Source organism: Phodopus roborovskii, unplaced genomic scaffold (assembly GCF_943737965.1).
Source record: "Phodopus roborovskii unplaced genomic scaffold, PHOROB, whole genome shotgun sequence".
Taxonomy (NCBI): domain Eukaryota; kingdom Metazoa; phylum Chordata; class Mammalia; order Rodentia; family Cricetidae; genus Phodopus; species Phodopus roborovskii.
Genome location: NW_026125472.1, coordinates 41,706 through 60,584, shown reverse-complemented (window position 1 = coordinate 60,584; position 18,879 = coordinate 41,706). Strand labels below are relative to the sequence as shown.

The 18,879-nt window shown below is 36.6% G+C and overlaps 2 protein-coding genes and 1 pseudogene across 2 annotated transcripts; all 3 read left to right on the top strand.

The window, feature by feature from the left end:
* The first annotated feature begins 306 nt into the window (after positions 1-306).
* Positions 307-1,245, top strand: LOC127215538 (vomeronasal type-1 receptor 2-like). Its single transcript, XM_051175946.1, has one exon. The coding sequence runs from the start codon at positions 307-309 to the stop codon at positions 1,243-1,245; it is 939 nt and encodes a 312-aa protein (XP_051031903.1).
* A 7,894-nt stretch (positions 1,246-9,139) lies between these two features.
* LOC127215537 (vomeronasal type-1 receptor 4-like) lies at positions 9,140-10,006 on the top strand (annotated as a pseudogene).
* A 7,879-nt stretch (positions 10,007-17,885) lies between these two features.
* On the top strand, positions 17,886-18,879 carry LOC127215536 (vomeronasal type-1 receptor 4-like). Its single transcript, XM_051175945.1, is given in 2 exon segments — positions 17,886-18,686; positions 18,689-18,879. Coding segments are annotated over 2 exon segments (918 nt in total). The 5' UTR covers positions 17,886-17,959.

Sequence of the window (18,879 nt, the reverse complement as noted above, 5' to 3'; positions counted from 1 at the left end):
CATTGCTTCTATCAGCATAAATTTGGCCTATCCTTAGTGTTATTGTTTATTAGTTATATAATAGGAATTTGCTCCATAAATAAGTGCACTTGAAATCTTCCGCAGTTCTTACTAGGTGTTGTCACTTGTGTGAAAATAATTGTGACAGGTGGTGTGGACACAATAGTGTTTTGAAGACCACCTTATGCTTTCATTTTAGCTAATGTGATTCTACTGAATTTGTGACATGTTAGAAAAAAAAATCTGAAATTTTCACTGAGAAATGACTGCTGTTGAGATTTGAAGTAAATTTTGTTCCCTAACACAATGGACTCTAAGAATTTGGGAATAGGAATAATATTCTTGATAGAGAATACAGTTGGAATTTTGGGAAATGTATACCTTCTTACCTACTACTTAGTCATTTATTACAAGAAACACAGGGTAAAACCCTTGGATTTAATTATCATGCATCTGATCATGGTTAACTTCTTGATCATTCTCTCTAAAGGAATGGTCAACACAATGACGGCATTTGGGTTGAAACATTTCTTCAATGATTGGAGCTACCAGCTTTTTATGTATGTGCTAAGAGTTTTCAGGAGTATGTCCATTGCTACAACCTGTCTCTTGAGTGTCTTCCAGGTCATCATCATCAGCCCTAGAAACTCGTGTTGGAAGAATATTAGATTCAAATCTCCAAAGGACATTGGTCTCTACATTTCTATGTGCTGGGTCTTGTACATCATGATAAATGCTCTTTTACCTTTGTATATGTCTATAAAATTAAGGAGAAACATAACAGAAGAGACAGGTTTTGAAAGCAATATGGTTGTAGATAATGACAAAATCACAGTCTCTTTATATATAGCTTTATTTGTATTCCCTGATCTTCTGTTTTCTATCCTGATCACCTGGTCCAGCAGCTCTATGATTATCATTTTATATAGGCACAAACAGCGAGTTCAACACATTCGCAGCAATTGTGCTTTCCACAGTAATACCTTGGAATTCAGAGCCACTCAGTATATCTTTGCCCGAGTATTCACCTTTCTGGCTATTTATACCCTCTCGGCCATCTCACACGGTTGCAATGCTCTATTTTCTGGTCAAAGTTGGTGGCTGATGAAGATCACAATCATTATTGCTTTGTGCTTTCCCACTTTGAGCCCCATTTTACTTATGAGTCAATCCTCCCCTCTTTTCCAGATTAGCTTACTTTTGATAAAGGACAGAGAATCCTCTAATAGTGTTATAACTATTTAAATGCATCCTATTTCAGAATTCAATTTCTTTTACAAAAGTAAATAGTATATAAATTCTTTGTGGAAGTGGAAGACGGTTTTTGTTTTTGTTTTTCTATGTAAGTCACACCTTAAGCTTTATTCAGGTTTCTTCCACTGATGGAACTCTTGGAATCCAATTCTTTTCACCCTTTGACATATTCCAAAGGCTTTCTTTGGAGAAGGCTGCCTTGAGGAGTACATGCTCAATATGTTTTCAACTAATTATCCACACTTTTGACATCAGATAGATTGATATATATCATCTTGGATGCTCTGTACAGATGTGTTCGATAGAGGCTAAACTCTACATCTTAACACAGTAATCAAACTTTTCTAGGAACACAAAATATGCACTACTGATGTATTTGGTTATTACTTTCTCAATAAAGTTTTCTTTTAGTATATGATCACTATAAAAAAAACAGTGCAACCTCAGCTACCATTTAAATATAAACTTTCAACACAGAAACCCTCATTCAGCTCATAAATATTCCATAACTTCAGTGCCCCAAAGTCTTTTTTTTGGATCAGCTCCTGATCACCTAGCTTATAGGTGCTCTTCCAGTCTTCCATGAGCCAGGTTGTATCTACACCCTACTACTTATGATTACTGGAATCATACCTCTCATGGAACTAGTTAAAAACCTATGATTTATAAATAGTAAGAGTATCTTTTCAAGGCTTAATTGGAGATTTATAATAACAGTTCAATCTGTATGCTGCAGTTTGTTCAGCAAAGCTATAAAGAAGGAAGAAAACAGACCACTTAACAGAAACTCCATCACCACTGAGTTCCCTCAAAGCCTTCTGGGATTGGAACCTGCAACCTGTGTTCAGTTGTGTAATTGAAAAACAATGACTCAGTCTGGCTGCCATCTTTCTGCTTTTACTTTGTATCTAACTCCTTGACAATAACTTCTGAAGAAGGTGCCAGTGTCCCTCTCTCAGAAGTACTTTAAATATACATGAGTATGTTAGGTCTCAAATGGAGCTATTTGCTACCCACATCTAGTACAATATCTTCCCACGGTTTGGTATTGCTGCTTTGAAAGGGAAGATAGCAAACTCTATTCCCTGGTTTTCACTAAGATCATCCAGTATTAAGATATAGACTGGGGTTCAGGCAAGCATGTAGCATATAGCCTCTGCACAGGGTGCATAGGGCTAAGAGCACCCAGAAGTATGGCTTTCTTCAGATGTACTGAGAAATATTAGAAGAGAACTACAAATACATAGGGTACTGTGGTAAGATTACTCATTTTTTAAAAAGTACTTCTTTATTTGGCCCTATATCGCCTGCCTATTCCCCCATTTAGAAAATCCCAATCCCTGAGTTGTTAAATCCTTTAGGAATTTATATGAGTCCTCTGGCTTACCAGGACTGAAGAGCTGCTCCTAGCCATGCATACTGTAGACATCTATCAAAGCCCCTTAGCCTTCTTGCCTTCTGTTTGTTTTATTGCCTGAACAAATGGCAGTATCATAAAAAAAGATCAAGCACCTTTTCTTTTTCATGGACCATACTCTGGTAAGTCACGGGAATGTTCTAACTCTTTTTGTGAAGCCTGGTTCGTTATCTGTTCTGGCTCTGGTTCTATGGCATCCTGATTTAGTAAATTGTGGAAGAGCATGTTTGATGGGGTGCAATATACCCCCATCCAGGAGAACAAGGGAGATATTTCACAGCCTATCTCATAATTTTAGGTTACTTAGGAGTTTGATCTGTACAATCTGTTCTTTTTCTGACTTGCTCAGGAACTCCAGGGATGCCTTGGTGAGACTGGGATCCAAGAAATCATAGAGGCTTCCACATGAACAAGCATTGGCAGGGTTTCAATGTCTAGCCCACACTAAACAGACAGTAGCACTGAGGATCATGTGTAGACCAGGAAACCAAGTGATTGGGTAGGCACAACACAGCATGACAATCATTACCCACAGCTGAGAGAAAAAGCAGAAAAGCTTGGCCTAATGAACCAGGAAACCCAACACCTGGAAGCTTATGGCGGTTTCTACTGCTTGGGTTGTGCAAGCAGGAAACTGAGAAAAAGTCTTATTTCTTAAAAAACAAAACAAAACAAAACAAAAAAAAACCTCTTTGGTTGAATGGTGAAACTCTAAAGGTCACCAATGCTTCCTATGGTTCCTATGTTGATGTATTAATTTTGTTTTCACTGACTGCATGTCTTGTACAATTTACATATTGGTTTAGTTTTTTCTCTCTCCATCCTTTGCATGTGCTTCTGTGTTACAGGGTATAATGTTAAAATATGTAAAATATGTAACAAATGTTGACTTAAAACTTATAACACCCTCTGTGTACATTCACTGTGTATATTCCATTAAAAATTGAAATATAAATAAAATGCAGAAGAATTGTGAAAAAAATGAAAGAAATATTTTTATGGCGGAATGAGATGGGAGAGAGGTGGGGGAGGGAGGGAGAGGTAACTGAGATCGATATGTAAAATAAGAAAAAATAATAAGAGAGAGAGAGGAAACTTATAACATGATTCATACATAGAAATTCATATAGGTACTTTAAAAGAAAGACTTCATACTTCAATGTATGTAAGTCTGGGCAGTTCCCCAATATTGCCTTTTCCTAAATGGGAAACTCTATTTGTATAAGTTTTTAAATTTCTTTAGTTTTGACTTCTGTACCTTGTCTATATCTGTCTTGGCAGAACTCCAGCTGTCTGTTAAATACAATCTAGCCATCAATTGAAGATTACAAATTGCTTCAAAGATGATCTATACCCTAATCCTCTCACCATCTTTGGCCTTCCTGGGCCCAGACAATGGAACCATAATTTCAGAGAGACAGAAATAGTATATCCCTTGTTCTCATCCACGGGTTTGAATATTAGGTCTAAAGAAAACTCTCTGCTAAAGGGTATAAAACAGCTACCTGTATTACCTTTGTTCTTTTGATGCTAAACTACCCGGAATAATTTATAAATAGGCCATGCAACTTTATGAATTTTATTTAATTCTACAGATAGTTAATCTTACAGCCCTATCAAATATTTGAAAAACATATATAAGAAAAGTAGGGAATGATGTATAAGCCTGCCTCCATATTAGGCTCAAAAAGCATTTAGTAATAAAGAAAAACTGGCTTCATTCCTGATTATGATTACACATCTGTTTCTCAAGGATTGGGCTATGCACCATCTGTAACATTTTTTACAAATGGTTCTGTACTGTTTCTGTTCTGACTGTTCTGGGAAAGAACAACCATGTGTTTATTTCAAAAGTTATAACCATCTTACAACACTACCTTGATTTGAAAGGATATTTTTTTAATGACTGCTTGCTGTTATGAATATACTATGATGGCTTTGCAATCATATCTTCTTTGTGGGAAATAGTTTGTCTATGTAGCTTTGGAGCCTGTGCTGGAACAAGATTTTGCTTTGTTGACTAGTGTGTCCTTGAACTCACAGAGATATGCTTGCTTCTGCCTCCCAAGTTGTGGGATTAAAGGTGTGCACCACCAGTCCCTGTCAGATCCTTTTCTTATAATGTCTTCTCAGGTCCTGTTCTTTCTTTCATTTTTAATTTTATGCTCTTTCAATTTTTCCTTTAGTTTTATATTTTCTTGTCTTTTTATTCGATAGGATTTTAGAGTTTATGTTATGGCTTGTAAGTTTGTATTTTTATGGGAACAAATAGATCTCAGCTCCATATCTCTTCATTGGGTTCGTATCTTTCTGTTCTGTCCTATCCTGAGGTGACTGCTTTTGTTTTTTAATTAATAATATAATAATTACATTATTATTATCATCATTTTTATTGTATAAAGCCTGTTTCTTTTCTAATTAGAAACAGGAAGGGTGTGGATCCAGATGCGGCAGGAGATGTGAAAGAGGTGGAAGAGGTTGCAGAACTCGGAAACCATAATTAGCACATATTGAATGGAACTAAAATTTTTTGTTTGTTTTAAATCAGTTCTTTTTTTTATTATTTTTTTTTCTGATTTTACATATTGATCCCAGTTCCCTCGCCCTTCCTCTCTCCCTCCGATGCCCTCCGACCACCCTCCCATCCCACTCCACAGGGGAGGGTGATTCCTTCCAGGAGGGATCAACAAAATCTGTCAAGTCATTTGGAGTAGGGACTAGGCTCTCCCTCCTGCCTCTAGGTTAAGGGAGTATCCCTTCATGGGGAAATATGCTTTCAAAGTCCTTTTGTACACCAGGGATACATCCTTGTTCCACTGTCAGAGGACCCTTAGATTGCTCAGGCTTTCTAACTGAGACCCATGTTCAGGGGGTCTTAATCAGTCCAATGCTGGTTTCCCAGATATTAGTCTGGGCCAATTAGCTCCCTCCTTGTTCAGGTCAGCTGTCTCTGTGGGTTTCTGTAGCCTGGTCTTGTCCTCCCTCTCTGCATCTGGAGTTCAGTTCGGCTCAGAGTTTAGCTGTAGGTGTCTGCTTCTGTTTCTGTCAGCTACCAGATGAGGACTCCATGATGGTTGATAAGTTAGTCGTTGATCTCATTATCAGGGAAGGGCATTTATGATAGCCTTTCTACTGTTGCTCAAATGGTTAGTTGGGGTCAGTCTTGTAGGTCTCTGGACATTTCTCTAGAGTCAGTTTTCTCTTCAAACCTATAATGGCTCCCTCTTTTATGATATCTCTTTTCTCTCCTTTTTTTCCTCTCATCTATTCCTCTAAAATGTTTTTTAAAGGGAATTAAAAAATTGATGCATCAGGTTTCCACTCATCACCTGTAGATTCAAATGATAGCACCTTATTTTTTGTCAATTTCTTGGGCATATGTGCCTTCATTTGTGAGCAACATTTTATATATATTTACACATACGTACACATATACATATACATATGTAGACACATATGATTTCTTCTAGCATAAGGATCTGATTAGTTCCTTTGAATTGTAAGGAGTAGGTTTTTCCTCCCACTTCTGGTCTTGTCCTGCCGCTGCGCCAGCCCCAAATAACGCACAGAGACTCTGTATTTGATATATGTTGTTGGCCAGTTACGTGTTTCTTATTGACTAGCTCTGTCTTAAGTATTAACCTATTTTTATTAATCTCCACGTGGTCTTATCTTACCGGAGAGCCCGCCTGCATTCTGCTCTCTCCATCTTCCATCTTACTCCTCCTTCCTCCTTCTTCTTTCCTCCTTGTCTCCTAGTCCCTCCTATCTTCCTTTCCTATTGGTCAACAGTGCTTTATTCATTAACCAGTATGAGAAACATTTATACAGAATGACATCTCCCATCACTCAATACTGTGTGATATTTGTGATTTTTCCTACAATATTCCCTACCATCATTTCCAGTTATTAATTTGCACCAAGTTCTACCAATATTGCAGTGAGTTTTAGTGCAAATTATGACATCATGTTTTTGTCTTACTGATACTCCATTAGATACCCCCAGATTCTTGACTGATTCTGTCCTGCTGCATGTTGGAAATGGGTCATGAGTGGGAACTGAAAATTAATAATTAGTGTCACTTTGTGTAACAAAACCCAGAGAAAACAAGTCTAATTAGAAAAGACACATGATAGCTTGATATTCCTTGAACAGTTCCTCCCACACAGCCTGCAGGGATCATGAAAAAGTTACAGCCTCCCCAAACGTTTCCCTTTGGAAAGTGAACATTCATTGGTGTCACTTAGCAAATGGGAAAAGAAATGTTTCAGCAAATCCCTTGGCTCCCAAAGCCAGGACAACCATTGAAACTACAGGTTAGAAGTTTGTCATTCATACGGGAGTGAGGTCATAGAGTTATGATCCTTTATCTTAGGGTTCAGCTGCCTCCTACTTCCGTGGTGCTAGCTCTTATGTCTGGAGCTGTGCCCTGAACTGATAGTTTGCAGAGGGAATGTGTCAAGTGTTCATTGTGTACTTCAGTCTGGAAGGTAAAGCAACCACAGATAAGAAATCTGGTAAGCACTAATGTCTAGAAATGTATTCTAGGTAGAAAGAGAGCATTGTGAATTCTATAAAATTAAAAAAAGGATTTCTTTTAAATTACTGAGGCGAATGGCTTCACTGAATTTAAACTAATCTCTGATGTATAAAAGTATTGTAACAAAATCCTTGCCTGACTATTGATGAACATTCCAGGGATATTGAATATAACTTCAAAGGTGATGAAGGCTGGCAATGATTATGTTTTTCCCATTTTCAAATCTTCATGTTATATATGAGCCAGCTGATAATTCTCAAAATGACAAACATAGATGCTGTCATAAAAGTTTAAAGTATATGATGAATATTATCACAATCATTTTATCCTGGTGAAGATATGCGATCTGTATCAGCCTCTGTGTTTAACACATTTCTAGCAGCACTCCATCTACGATAGTGCAGGAGCTAAGTGGGTCATGACACTCAGTGCTGGTAACTGCTGAGGCTGCTTTGCTGTTTGAACATGGGGAGGCGGTACTGAAGGGAAGGTGACATTGTAATTGTGAATCTTGAACAACATTCATCTCCAGATCCATTTAATCCAGCTTCTGTTATTTCTTCTGGCTTAGTGATACTTGAATGGTATGCCAATCTTGAGTTCCAGTTTCTAATTTTGATAGCTGAAACTTTTGGACAGATAAAGCATAGAATTCACCACAGCAATGTCTCTACAGTTCAAAGGTTCATTGAAAGTTACAAAATGCATATTTTATGTCCGTGTGTTCTATGTAAATATATTTTTAAGTTAAATGGAATTTATTATTTGGATTTATTACCACCAGTTTGACAAGTTAGAGATTATCAGTTTGAAAATGGTGAGAATTTAATGTTCTTTACTGTGTGTGTATATATGTGCATGTGTCTGTGTGTGTGTGCGCAGGTGAACCTTGAGTTCAGGAGAACTATCACTTGAGTATGCTGTTAGAATTCCTTAGAAAAAAATAACTTTGTTCTTTTTGAAATGGGTATCTTAACTGTCTGATTCTCTCTTAGTAGCTTTGCCTGGGTAATCAGTGACCCCCAAGTCTCTCATCTGCTTCCTTGTAACTTAGATTTCAAGTAGAACAGTATCTTCTACGTAGACTGCAAACGATTTACCACCTGTGTTCTCTGTGTAATATGGTAATAATTTAAATTCTATGTATAAAATTATTTCATATGATAGCTTTCTTATTTCAGAGATGATGATGTATCTTGAACAAGCATCATAAAGGCAATTCTGTTCAATTCATTGCACACAATTATATAATTGCTAATAGTAAAACATAAAAATTGTGTGTGTGTATGTGTGTGTGCGCGTGCATGTGTGCGAGTGCGTGCATGCATGTGGGTGTGAAATTTTATGTGCTATGCCTCTGACTTTAACCTTATCTAGCTCATCATTTGAACCTCATTATAAGATTGTTTTATGCTATTTTATAAGCATTTTCTCATATAAGATAATAGAAACATTGACTTCATTGAGTTAAAATTTACATTTGAGTTTAAATTTTGGATGAAAATAGCATAGAGCTCTTTCACATTGAATCTGCACATTTTTGTCTCTTTTCCAGCAATGTATTGTATAAAGAACGGTTCATTCTGGAATGTGCATGTGAATATTTTTTCCACTTGCATTCAAATGGTGATTGTTTCTTCATTGAAGTATGATATCTTTTAAGTGCTGAAGTCTTTAAGAAAAGGAGAGATGCACTAGAAATTCACTCCATAAATACGGACAGTTATAAACTTCAAGAATTTCACTGAGAGGTATTACTGATGGCAAAACACTTCTCTGAGACAGTCTTTTTAATTTACATACTCTGACTTTGCAAACTGAACTCAAGTGATTGTTCTCCACATGCACAAAAGGATAGAAACTTTCAATGTGTCTCAGAGACATACTTGTTTCTATAATTTTAAATTAAACACTGCTGCCTGACAGAATGGACTTCAGAAACTTGGCTATAGGAATAATGATCTCACTTCAGAGTACACTTGGAATTCTGGGAAATGCATCTTTTCTTTTCCACTATCTACTCATTTACTACAGTGAACACAAATTAAAGATTGTAGACTTAATTCTTACACATGTGTTCACAGCAAATTCCTTAATCATTCTCTCTAGAGGAGTGCCACAGATAATGAGAGCTTTTGAGTGGAAATGGTTCTTCAGTGATGTTGAATGCAAACTTATTTTCTATGTTCACAGACTTGGCAGGAGCATGTCCATCACCTCCATCTGCCTGTTGAGTATGTTTCAGGCCATAACCATCAGTCCCAATGTCTCCTATTTTAAAGATCTTAAAATCAAATTACCAAAATATGTTCACCTGTCCATTTCCTTCCTCTGGATCCTGTACATGATAGTAAATATGGTTTTCCCCCATGTATACATCTATCAAAAGTAATAGTGAAAATAAGACGAAAATGAGAGATTTTGAATTTTGTCCTGCTCTTAGTCGTGACAAAATAGTAGATTCAATGTACATAGCATTTTGGGTGTTTCCTGAAGTCTTATTTTCTATACTCATTGTATGCTCCAGCGTCACCATGATTGTCATACTCTACGGACACAAAAAGAGAGTTCAATACATCCTCAGCACTCATGTCTCCACCAGATTTTCCCCTGAATCCAGAGCCACCCAGAACATTCTTGTCTTGGTTTGCACCTTTCTAGCTTTTTATACAATCTCCTCCATTGTACAAGGCTACATGGCTGTTTCTCATAATTCTCCTTCGTGGCTAATGAATATGACAGCCATCATTTCTCTGGGGTTTCCTACTTTATGCCCCTTTGTGATGAGTCATGATTTCACTGGTTACAGGTTGTACTTTTTCTGGATAAGGAATTTAAAAATGAAATAATTCTATCAAAATTATGTAAATTTTATGTATCTTAGAATTTGGATACCTATGTCATTCAAAATATCAATCTAATGCATTAAGTAATGTATTATTTTAATGGTAAGATTATTTCATAGAATAAAAGTAATAGTAATTTCATAGAATTATAGTTTCTGGTCTGGCAAGCCACATGTTCACAGCCACATTATCTATTGTAGTATTAGATTCCATATATCATATCTTAATGTGGTTGATTACTTCTGCCATATTTCTATCACTGTTGTGTAAATGAGACTATCATGATAAGCCAGTCTTTTCCCAGTCTGTGGGCTGCCATTTGGTCTTGTCAACTGTGTCCCTTGCCTTACAAAAGCTTCTATGTTTGAGGAGGTCCCACTTATTAATTGTCAATCTCAGTGTCTGTGCTACTGGAGTTATGTTCAGGAAGCAGTCTCCTATACCAATTTCTTCAAGGGTACCTCCTACTTTATCTTTTAAGGGGTTCAGTGTGGCTGGATTTATGTTGAGATGAAAAGTTTTACAACAAGCAAATACAAACAAAAATTAACAGTTCATAAATTATTATTGTGTTTAGGAAAAGAAACCACAGATCAAGACTTATCCTGCCTCTTATAGGTTGGGCATAGATATGATTGTATGTCCCCATAATACAACATACAAAAAAACACAAGTGGACACTATTATTATGACATGATATAGAATTGTGACAAAGGCATTTGAAAAAATTATATTTCCATTTTTTGTTAACTTAATGCCTTTGTAAACAACTTTTCACAAGCTTTATTTGTTTGGTAATTACCAAAGCTGCTTATGGAATTCTCATGAGTGTCTCCAAAGATACATTGTTTGGAGAGGTCTTAAAATCCTCATGAACTTTGAAGGACAATAGTTAAAGAGGACCCAGAGCATATGAAGGTCTCCTGTGTGGGAATATGGGAAAGACCAAACCAAGCTAAGATTCCAGGATGTGAAAGAAGAAAGTTTGAGATATTGTTTGCTATTAAATATAGTTCCTTTATAATAACAGATATGCTGCAATGTGGTTGATGGTGGTAAATTCCAAGATGGGTGTCATAATTGGTCTTGTTTTACAAGTAGTACTGTTTTTGGAGGCATGTTAAATGCAAGAACAAGTGGGTCACTGAGTCTTCCTATAGAATTTTAGAGAACCACTGGGGACACGGCAGTGTGTGTCACAGTGTCCCCAAGATAGCATGAGAACCCATTAGTCATAGCTGTCACAGTGGAGGTTGTATTGCAGTATAGATCACAGGATGTTCAAAATGTCAGATTGTTGAGATACTGTGCAAAAAGACACACATACAATGAGTAGCAAAAAGAGACACATAGCAAGTAGACGTAACATAGAAGTTTGTGTTATATTCAAAAATCGAAGATGTAAAGTGATCTAAGCCCTCAGATATTATCTGGAGCTGTATTAAAGAACCAATCAAAAGTTTCACACAGGTTGATCAACATTTGTTTTGCTTTTGGATAAGTTCAGGTACTGCCTTCTGCTTTTCTCTTTATTGGCTGGCTGTTTCGTTACTTGGATTTCTTAAGAGTCTGTGTAACATGTAAAGATAGAACTATTAGACTAACTCCTGACTTCTCAATAAAGATTTCAAAAGTAGCAAGGGCAAGTAAAAATTTTCTACAAACTCAGAGGCCAAAGATTCCAACTTATAGTATTATAGCCAACAAAATATTCAATCACCATAAATAAGCACAAAAGACAATCTGTGATATCTAATCACAAATGCATCCCTATCAATTCATAAGGAGAAAAAAAAATATCCCGAATAGGCTAACCATTCCTACTCAAGCAAACAGAAGGAATACATATTTCTAGACAATTAAATCAATAAATGGAGAAAAACAACACTCATATCACTACATCCAAACAATAGGAATCAACATACAATTCCCATCAATAGCCCTCAACATCATTACAGAGATATAGTCTTCATCCAATTTGTCTTTTCATTATTCTTGGTTTAGAAAATGGCCAACAATATTCATTAGATACTGTGCCATTAACATTGCATTCAAAGAAAGAAAACATAGGAAACCAAATTATCGCTCTCCCACTCTGATGATACTCTCTGGTATTGGCCAGAATATGGTAGTACAAAGAGTTTTGTTGTGATATAATAGGCAATAAACACATCAACGGAATAATCTTCATGGGCAGCCAGAATGAAGAAAATTCCAAAGAGGTTGAGAACACAGGAGAGAATTGCAAGAAATTCCAGCTTCTTGGTGTATACTGTGTGATAAAGACATTTAGCATGGTTAGAACAACTGTGTGATCATTGAACATGTGCTCATTGCATTAAACGTTCACATATTCAAAGAAGCCTTCATCCTTCAGCCACACTGCAATGTGCTTGACAGTCCGGAGGCAAATGCAGAGTTGACTAGGGCTTGCCATTGCTTCCTCCACCTCCCATGGCTGCAGGCATCCCATTATCTCTCCCCTCTCCTCAGCTCATCTCTGCAGTGAGTGCGAGCTGAGCTGCCTGGACCCAGCCCAGAGCCAGTGTCCAGGAAGCCTTCGGAATCCTGAGTTCTAGGCATATTGGCGGAGAGCTGCATCTCAAGCTGCTGACACAGAGCCTGGGGAGGGGTGGAGCCAGAGCACAGGCAGGAGCCAGTTGAGCTATGCGGGGAGGGGGGATGGGGAAGCGCCTCGCTCAGGCTGGTCAGTGCCCCAGCCAGCTGAACAGGTAGTTAATGTTCTTGGTATAGGATGGTGTTCTACATGCTATCAATATAGAAAGGTAAGCACAAGGCTTCCTACAAAACCTTCCATATACAATAGTGTTTCCTTCAAATTATCCTAGTGCAATAACAGCAAAAAGCTTGTGGGAGTAATTAGTCAATATCTGATTTGACTTAAGGCCTTCTTTATGAGGTGGAATTCATATATCAGAAACTGAGACTAGAACTAAACCCATGGACCTAGGAGATGACCAATAATATTGTTTTACTAATGGAATAGAACAATAAAATGACTCCTAGTAATATTTTGCTGTATTCAGAGATCAGTGCCTGTCCTAGCCATCTTCAGTGAAACTTCCTATTGGAGCAGGTGATAGTAAATCCAGTCACATAGCAGAAAAAATTCAGAGGGTGAGCGACTTTAGAGCACCATCTCAAAACAGGATGTCTTCCTCAGGTCACTCCCCTTAGGACTAAGTGAACCCTGTACAAAAGATGCAGAGAGTGTGTAGGAGCCACAGCGGATAGATTACAATAGGAAACAAATCCAAAAATGCAAAACACATGAAAGTTTGGTTTTTCTTCAAGAGTTCCTGCTGTACAGCCTTCAGGGAACATGAAATAGTTGCAGCCTCCCCAAACACCTTTTCTCTTTGGAGAAATGTGCATTCATTGGTGTTTATAAACTAACAGAAAAAAAAAATGCCTCTGCAAAGTCATTGGCTCCCCTTAACACGAGAGCAATCATTGCAACTACAGCTTGTAGTTCTTTAGGGAGGTGAGGTCATAGAACTATGATCCTTTATCTTAGGATTGAGCTGCCTCCCACTTCCATGGTGCTGTCTGTTCTCTCGAGCTGCACCCTGAATTGATGTTTTTCACAGGGAATGAGTCAAGTGATCATTGTGTACTTCCAGTTTGGAAGGCAGAGTAAGGACAGAAGGGAAATCTGGTAAGCCCCCATGTCTGGAAAAAATATTGTAGACTGAAATAGTACAGTGTAAATTTCCACAAGGTTAGAGGAAGGCTTTCTGGGCTATAAACAGAATCGGTTTACCTGAATTTGTGTTAATCCCTGAATTTGTGTTAATAGTAACCAAATGCCTGCCAGACTATTCATGAATCACTTCAGTGATAATGAATATGATTTCAAAGGTGATGAAAGATGGCAGTGATTATGTTTTTACTACTCCCAACTCTTCATATTATATATGAACTAAATGACAAATTCTCAAGATGACAAACATAGATGCTGGCATAAAAGCTTAAAGTGTATGATGAATATTATCAAAATCATGTCATCCTAGTGAGGAATTTCGATCTGGAACTGCCTGTGGGTGAAACACATTTCTAGGCAGCACTCATCTATAATGGTACAGGATCTGAGTGGGTCCTGACACTCAGTGCTGATGACAGATAAGGTTGCTTTACTTCTTGAAGCTAGGATCATGATGCTGAAAGCAAGGTAACATTGTAATTGTATCATGCAAAACACCCATCTCAGATGCCATCTGTCTTCTCTCATTTCTTCTGGTTATTTATACTAGAATGGTATGTCAACTTTGAATTTCATTGTCTAATTTTGATAGCTGAAGTTGCTGGAACCCATACTTTAGGAATTTAAAGCATAGAATTGAGCAAGGGAAGGTTCCCCCAGCTCACATTTTCTCGTGTGTTTAAAGTTATAAAATGCATAATTTTTATTCTTGTGTTCCATCTACATATATTTAAAGTTAAATATGATTCATAAACTGGATTTATTACTACCAGTTTGATAAATAGAGATTATCAATGTAAGACTTATTTTGAAATTGTTGAGAATTTAATGTTTATTCTGAGTGAATGTATATATATATATGTGTGTGTGTGTGTGTATGTGTGTGTGTGCATGTGTCACATGTATCTGTGTGAACACATATTTGTGTGTGTGTGTGTGTATGTGTGTGTGTGTGTGTGTGTGTAGATGATGGTACAGGATGAGTTCAGGAGAACTATCACTTGAGTGTTTTGTTAGACTTCCTTAGAAAATATAACTTTGTTTCTTTTTGAAACAGAGTATTTTAACTGCCTGTTTCTCTCTTAGCAGCCTAGACTGGCTAATCAGTGACCCCCAAATATTCTCCCATCTTTGTTTGTCTGGAGTTTAGATTACACGTGTATTACAGCAAGTATGTTTTTATCTGAGATATGGAGAAAGAACACAGGTTCTCCTACATAGACTTCAAACACTTTACCACTTGGGTTCTCTGTGCAACATAGTAATAACTTAAATTCTATGCAAAAATTGTTTCATATAATAGCTTTCATATTTTAGATATGATTATGTCTCGAAGTAGACTCATAGGTGAATTGTGTTCAATTCTTTGCAGACATATTCTTAAGTTTTACTATCAGCAAACGTATAAACATGTTTGTTGGCAAAATAAGCATTGGGTTTCTCTTACTTTCATTAAACACAACTTGGATACAGGCAGTTTCTGTAGAAATAATCACATTTGAACACGATATCAATGTAGGCTAGAATACAAAAAATTTACTAGCAGTGTAAGGTTTTAAAATGGAGCTGATGTACCACAATTGATTAAAACTTTCAGTGACTATCCTTGGAAGCAACCAGGCCATATTCTCATTTTCCAAGGGTCAAAACTTCTCAGAATAACCTTTTCCTTCTAGAGAATCATGTACGTGTTTTTTTTTCCCCTCAGGATTTGTCTTGCAAGTGGAGGGAACTATATTTTCAGATCAAAACTCCATACAAATCACAGTAGGTGGCAGAGGAACAGGGTTGTGATAGTGATTCATAGATTGTCACCTGTATTAGCTGTTTTCAATCTAGCTTCAGAAAGACTCAATGTAATTGAATTTTGAGTAGGTATTGCTCATTGAAAAAAATTGATTTCAGGTGATATAATAAATGTGATCACAATGTGTACACCTGAAAAATTTCATGGCATTAAAGACAAATGACAGCCACTGGAAACTGGAAGGGTACCCCTCAGGGATTGTAAAATAGGGGTTCATCACACCTGTCTGTATGACAATGGTTTCCTGTGTCATCTCTCTTCTTCCCTTGCTACTTGTTCTGTATAATGAAAGAGCACTCAGGTTTTTATACTTTATTCTTAAGTATGGTGCGTACCACTCCTAATAATTTTCTTTCAAGTACTTGGCAGATCAGTTTGGAAAATTTTCTGTTAATTTGCATTGTTTTTCCTAACTCGCCTGCCATATGAAAACAGTATCCTCAGCCAGTTGTCTAGCACCTTAGGCCTCCAGGTGGACTGAACTGAACATGCTGCACAGTGTACTGTTTTATAAACTGTTCTCTGAAGTACTCTGATAATATTCTTGGTATGATTTCATTATCTTAAATTACAACTAAAGTATCATAAAATGCAACACAGTTGGCTTGGATCATTATCTGGACCAATAGCTCTAAGACTTTCATCTTGCAGAGAACACACTTCATATCAATCATATGTAAACAACCCTTACAACAAAGCAACAAGTCCACTTTCTTTTGTTGTGAAAGGTGATTAGATTTTTAGTAAAAAAGAAAGAAAGAAAGACTTAAAAACACACAATGCCAAGAGCACTGGAATTCAGAAGTAAAAATCTACTTAGTATGCAACACATACATTAAGAAACAGATGCCAGAATAAATCAACCAAGAAAGAAGTTGCAGGAAGTCTCAGGCCAGACTAGATTACAGAGTGAAAACATATTTGCACATCTATGATTTATGGAATGTATATAACGCTGGAAAAAAGTGTATTGGTTATACTCATAATTCATTACATCAGTTATACAATCCTGTTGGATTCTTGGTAAAACAGGGCTTTGGGGACATGAGTTTATATCTGTACTAACCTGTAAGAGGCTGGAATACTGTTAATGTGCATTGTGATTGCCTCAAGGAATATATATCATATGAACACTGATATTTTTATGCATTTGGTATGATTTAATGCACTTCCTATTCATTTATACTGCTAAGAGGATAGAACTGTCAATATCAGCAGAGGCAGTATATTCCTTTTTGTTTGTCTATTTTGATTCATTGTCTCATTTGATTCATTTGTCTCATTATGTAATTCTGGCAATCCTGGATTAACTGTTTATTTTCTGGGTGAAAGAATGAGATGCACATGCCACCATGTCTAATTGAGAGTATATTCTTAAAAATTGCATCGGGGAGGCCCTTGCTTAGAAACTATTTCCTATACATATATTTTAAAATTTGTCTTTGAAGACATTTCCATAGTAGTGAAATTGGAAACAAGTAGACACATGTATACTCCAGTTAAACATTTGAGACAATAGGAACACTATTGACAGTGTGTCACATGCCTAATTTATTCTTACCAGGTCTTGTGATTCATGCTAGTTTTCATTTATATTTCTGCATTTTGACATTTGGCAATGGATCTGTTTAGAATAGGACATCTTTCCCCTGGTTTTCCTCATTGTTGTGGTTGTAAATTTCATATGAGATTGCCAAACAGAACACACGTTTTTTCTGACTCCCAACAATACATCAAAGTAAATTGCGTGTGTGTGTGTGTGTGTGTGTGTGTGAAATTTGATGTGCTGTATTTCTTAATTTAACTTTATCGAGCTTATCATTTGAACCTCAGTATAAGATTTTATAAACATTTTCTTATAAAAGAACATAAAAAAGGTTCACTTTGTTGAGGTAAAAATGTACATTTTTTTTTTAGTTTAAAATTTGGATGAAAATATCATGGAGCTCTTTCATATTAAAGCTGCAAATTGTTGTCTCCTTTCCATCAATGTATTGTACAAAGAACAGTTCACTCTGGAACATGGACACGAACATTCTTTACACTTGCATTAAATTGGTGATTGCTGCTTCATTGAAATACAGTGTTAATTTAAATGCTGAAGACTTTAAGAAATACAGAGATGTACCAGAAATTAATTCCATGAATATGGAGAATCATAAACTTCAACAAATTCACTGAGAGGTATTACTTGTGGCAAAGCACTTGTTTTGAGACAGTCTTGTTAATTTACATACTCTGACTTTGCAAACTGAGCTCAAGTGATTGTTCTCCACATGCATAAAAGGATAAACGTTTTCAATGTATAATTTGACTCAGAGACATAATTGTTAGTATAATTTTAAAGAAAAAAAAGTGCTGCCTGACAGAATGGACTCCAGAAACTTGGCTATAGGAATAGTGATCTCACTTCAGATTACACTTGGAATTCTGGGAAATGTATCCTTTCTTTTCCACTATCTACTCATTTACTACAATGAACACACATTAAAGGCTGTTGACTTAATTCTCACACATGTGTTCATAGCAAATTCCTTAATCATTCTCTCTAGAGGATTGTGGCTGATAATGAGAGCTTTTGAGTGGAAATGGTTCTTTAATGATGTTGTGTGCAAACTTTTTTTATATGCACATAGACTTGGCAGGAGCATGTCCATCACTACCACCTGCTTACTGAGTGTCTTCCAGGCCATCAGCATCATCCCTAATGTCTCCTGTTGTAAAAGCCTTAAAATCAAATTGTCAAAATATGTTCACATCTCCATTTCCTTCCTTTGGATCCTGTACATGATAGTAAATATATTTTTTGCCATGTATACATCTACCAAAAGTAATAGTCAAAATAAGACAAACAAGAGACATTTTGAATTTTGTGCCTCTCTCAGTCAAGATAAAATAGTAAATTTACTGTACACAACATTTTGGGTGTTTCCTGAAGTCTTATTTTCTATACTCATTTTATGTTCCAGCATCTTCATGATTGTCATACTTTATGGACACAAAAAGAGAGTTCAATACATCCTCAGCACTCATGCCTCCACCAGATTTTCCCCCGAATCCAGAGCCACACAAAACATCCTGGCCTTGGTTTTCACCTTTTAGCTTTTAATACAATCTCCTCCATTTCACAAGGCTACATGGCTCTTTCTCATAATTCCAATCTGTTGCTAATGAATATAACAGCCATCATTTCTATGTGTTTTCCTGCTTTATGCCCCTTTGTGATGAGTAATGATTTCATTGTTTTCAGGTTGTACTTTTTCTTGATAAGGAATATGAAAATGAAATGA

Excerpts from the sequence above, each read along its gene's own strand:
- LOC127215538 (XM_051175946.1), top strand. The coding sequence starts at position 307 with ATGGACTCTAAGAATTTGGGAATAGGAATAATATTCTTGATAGAGAAT.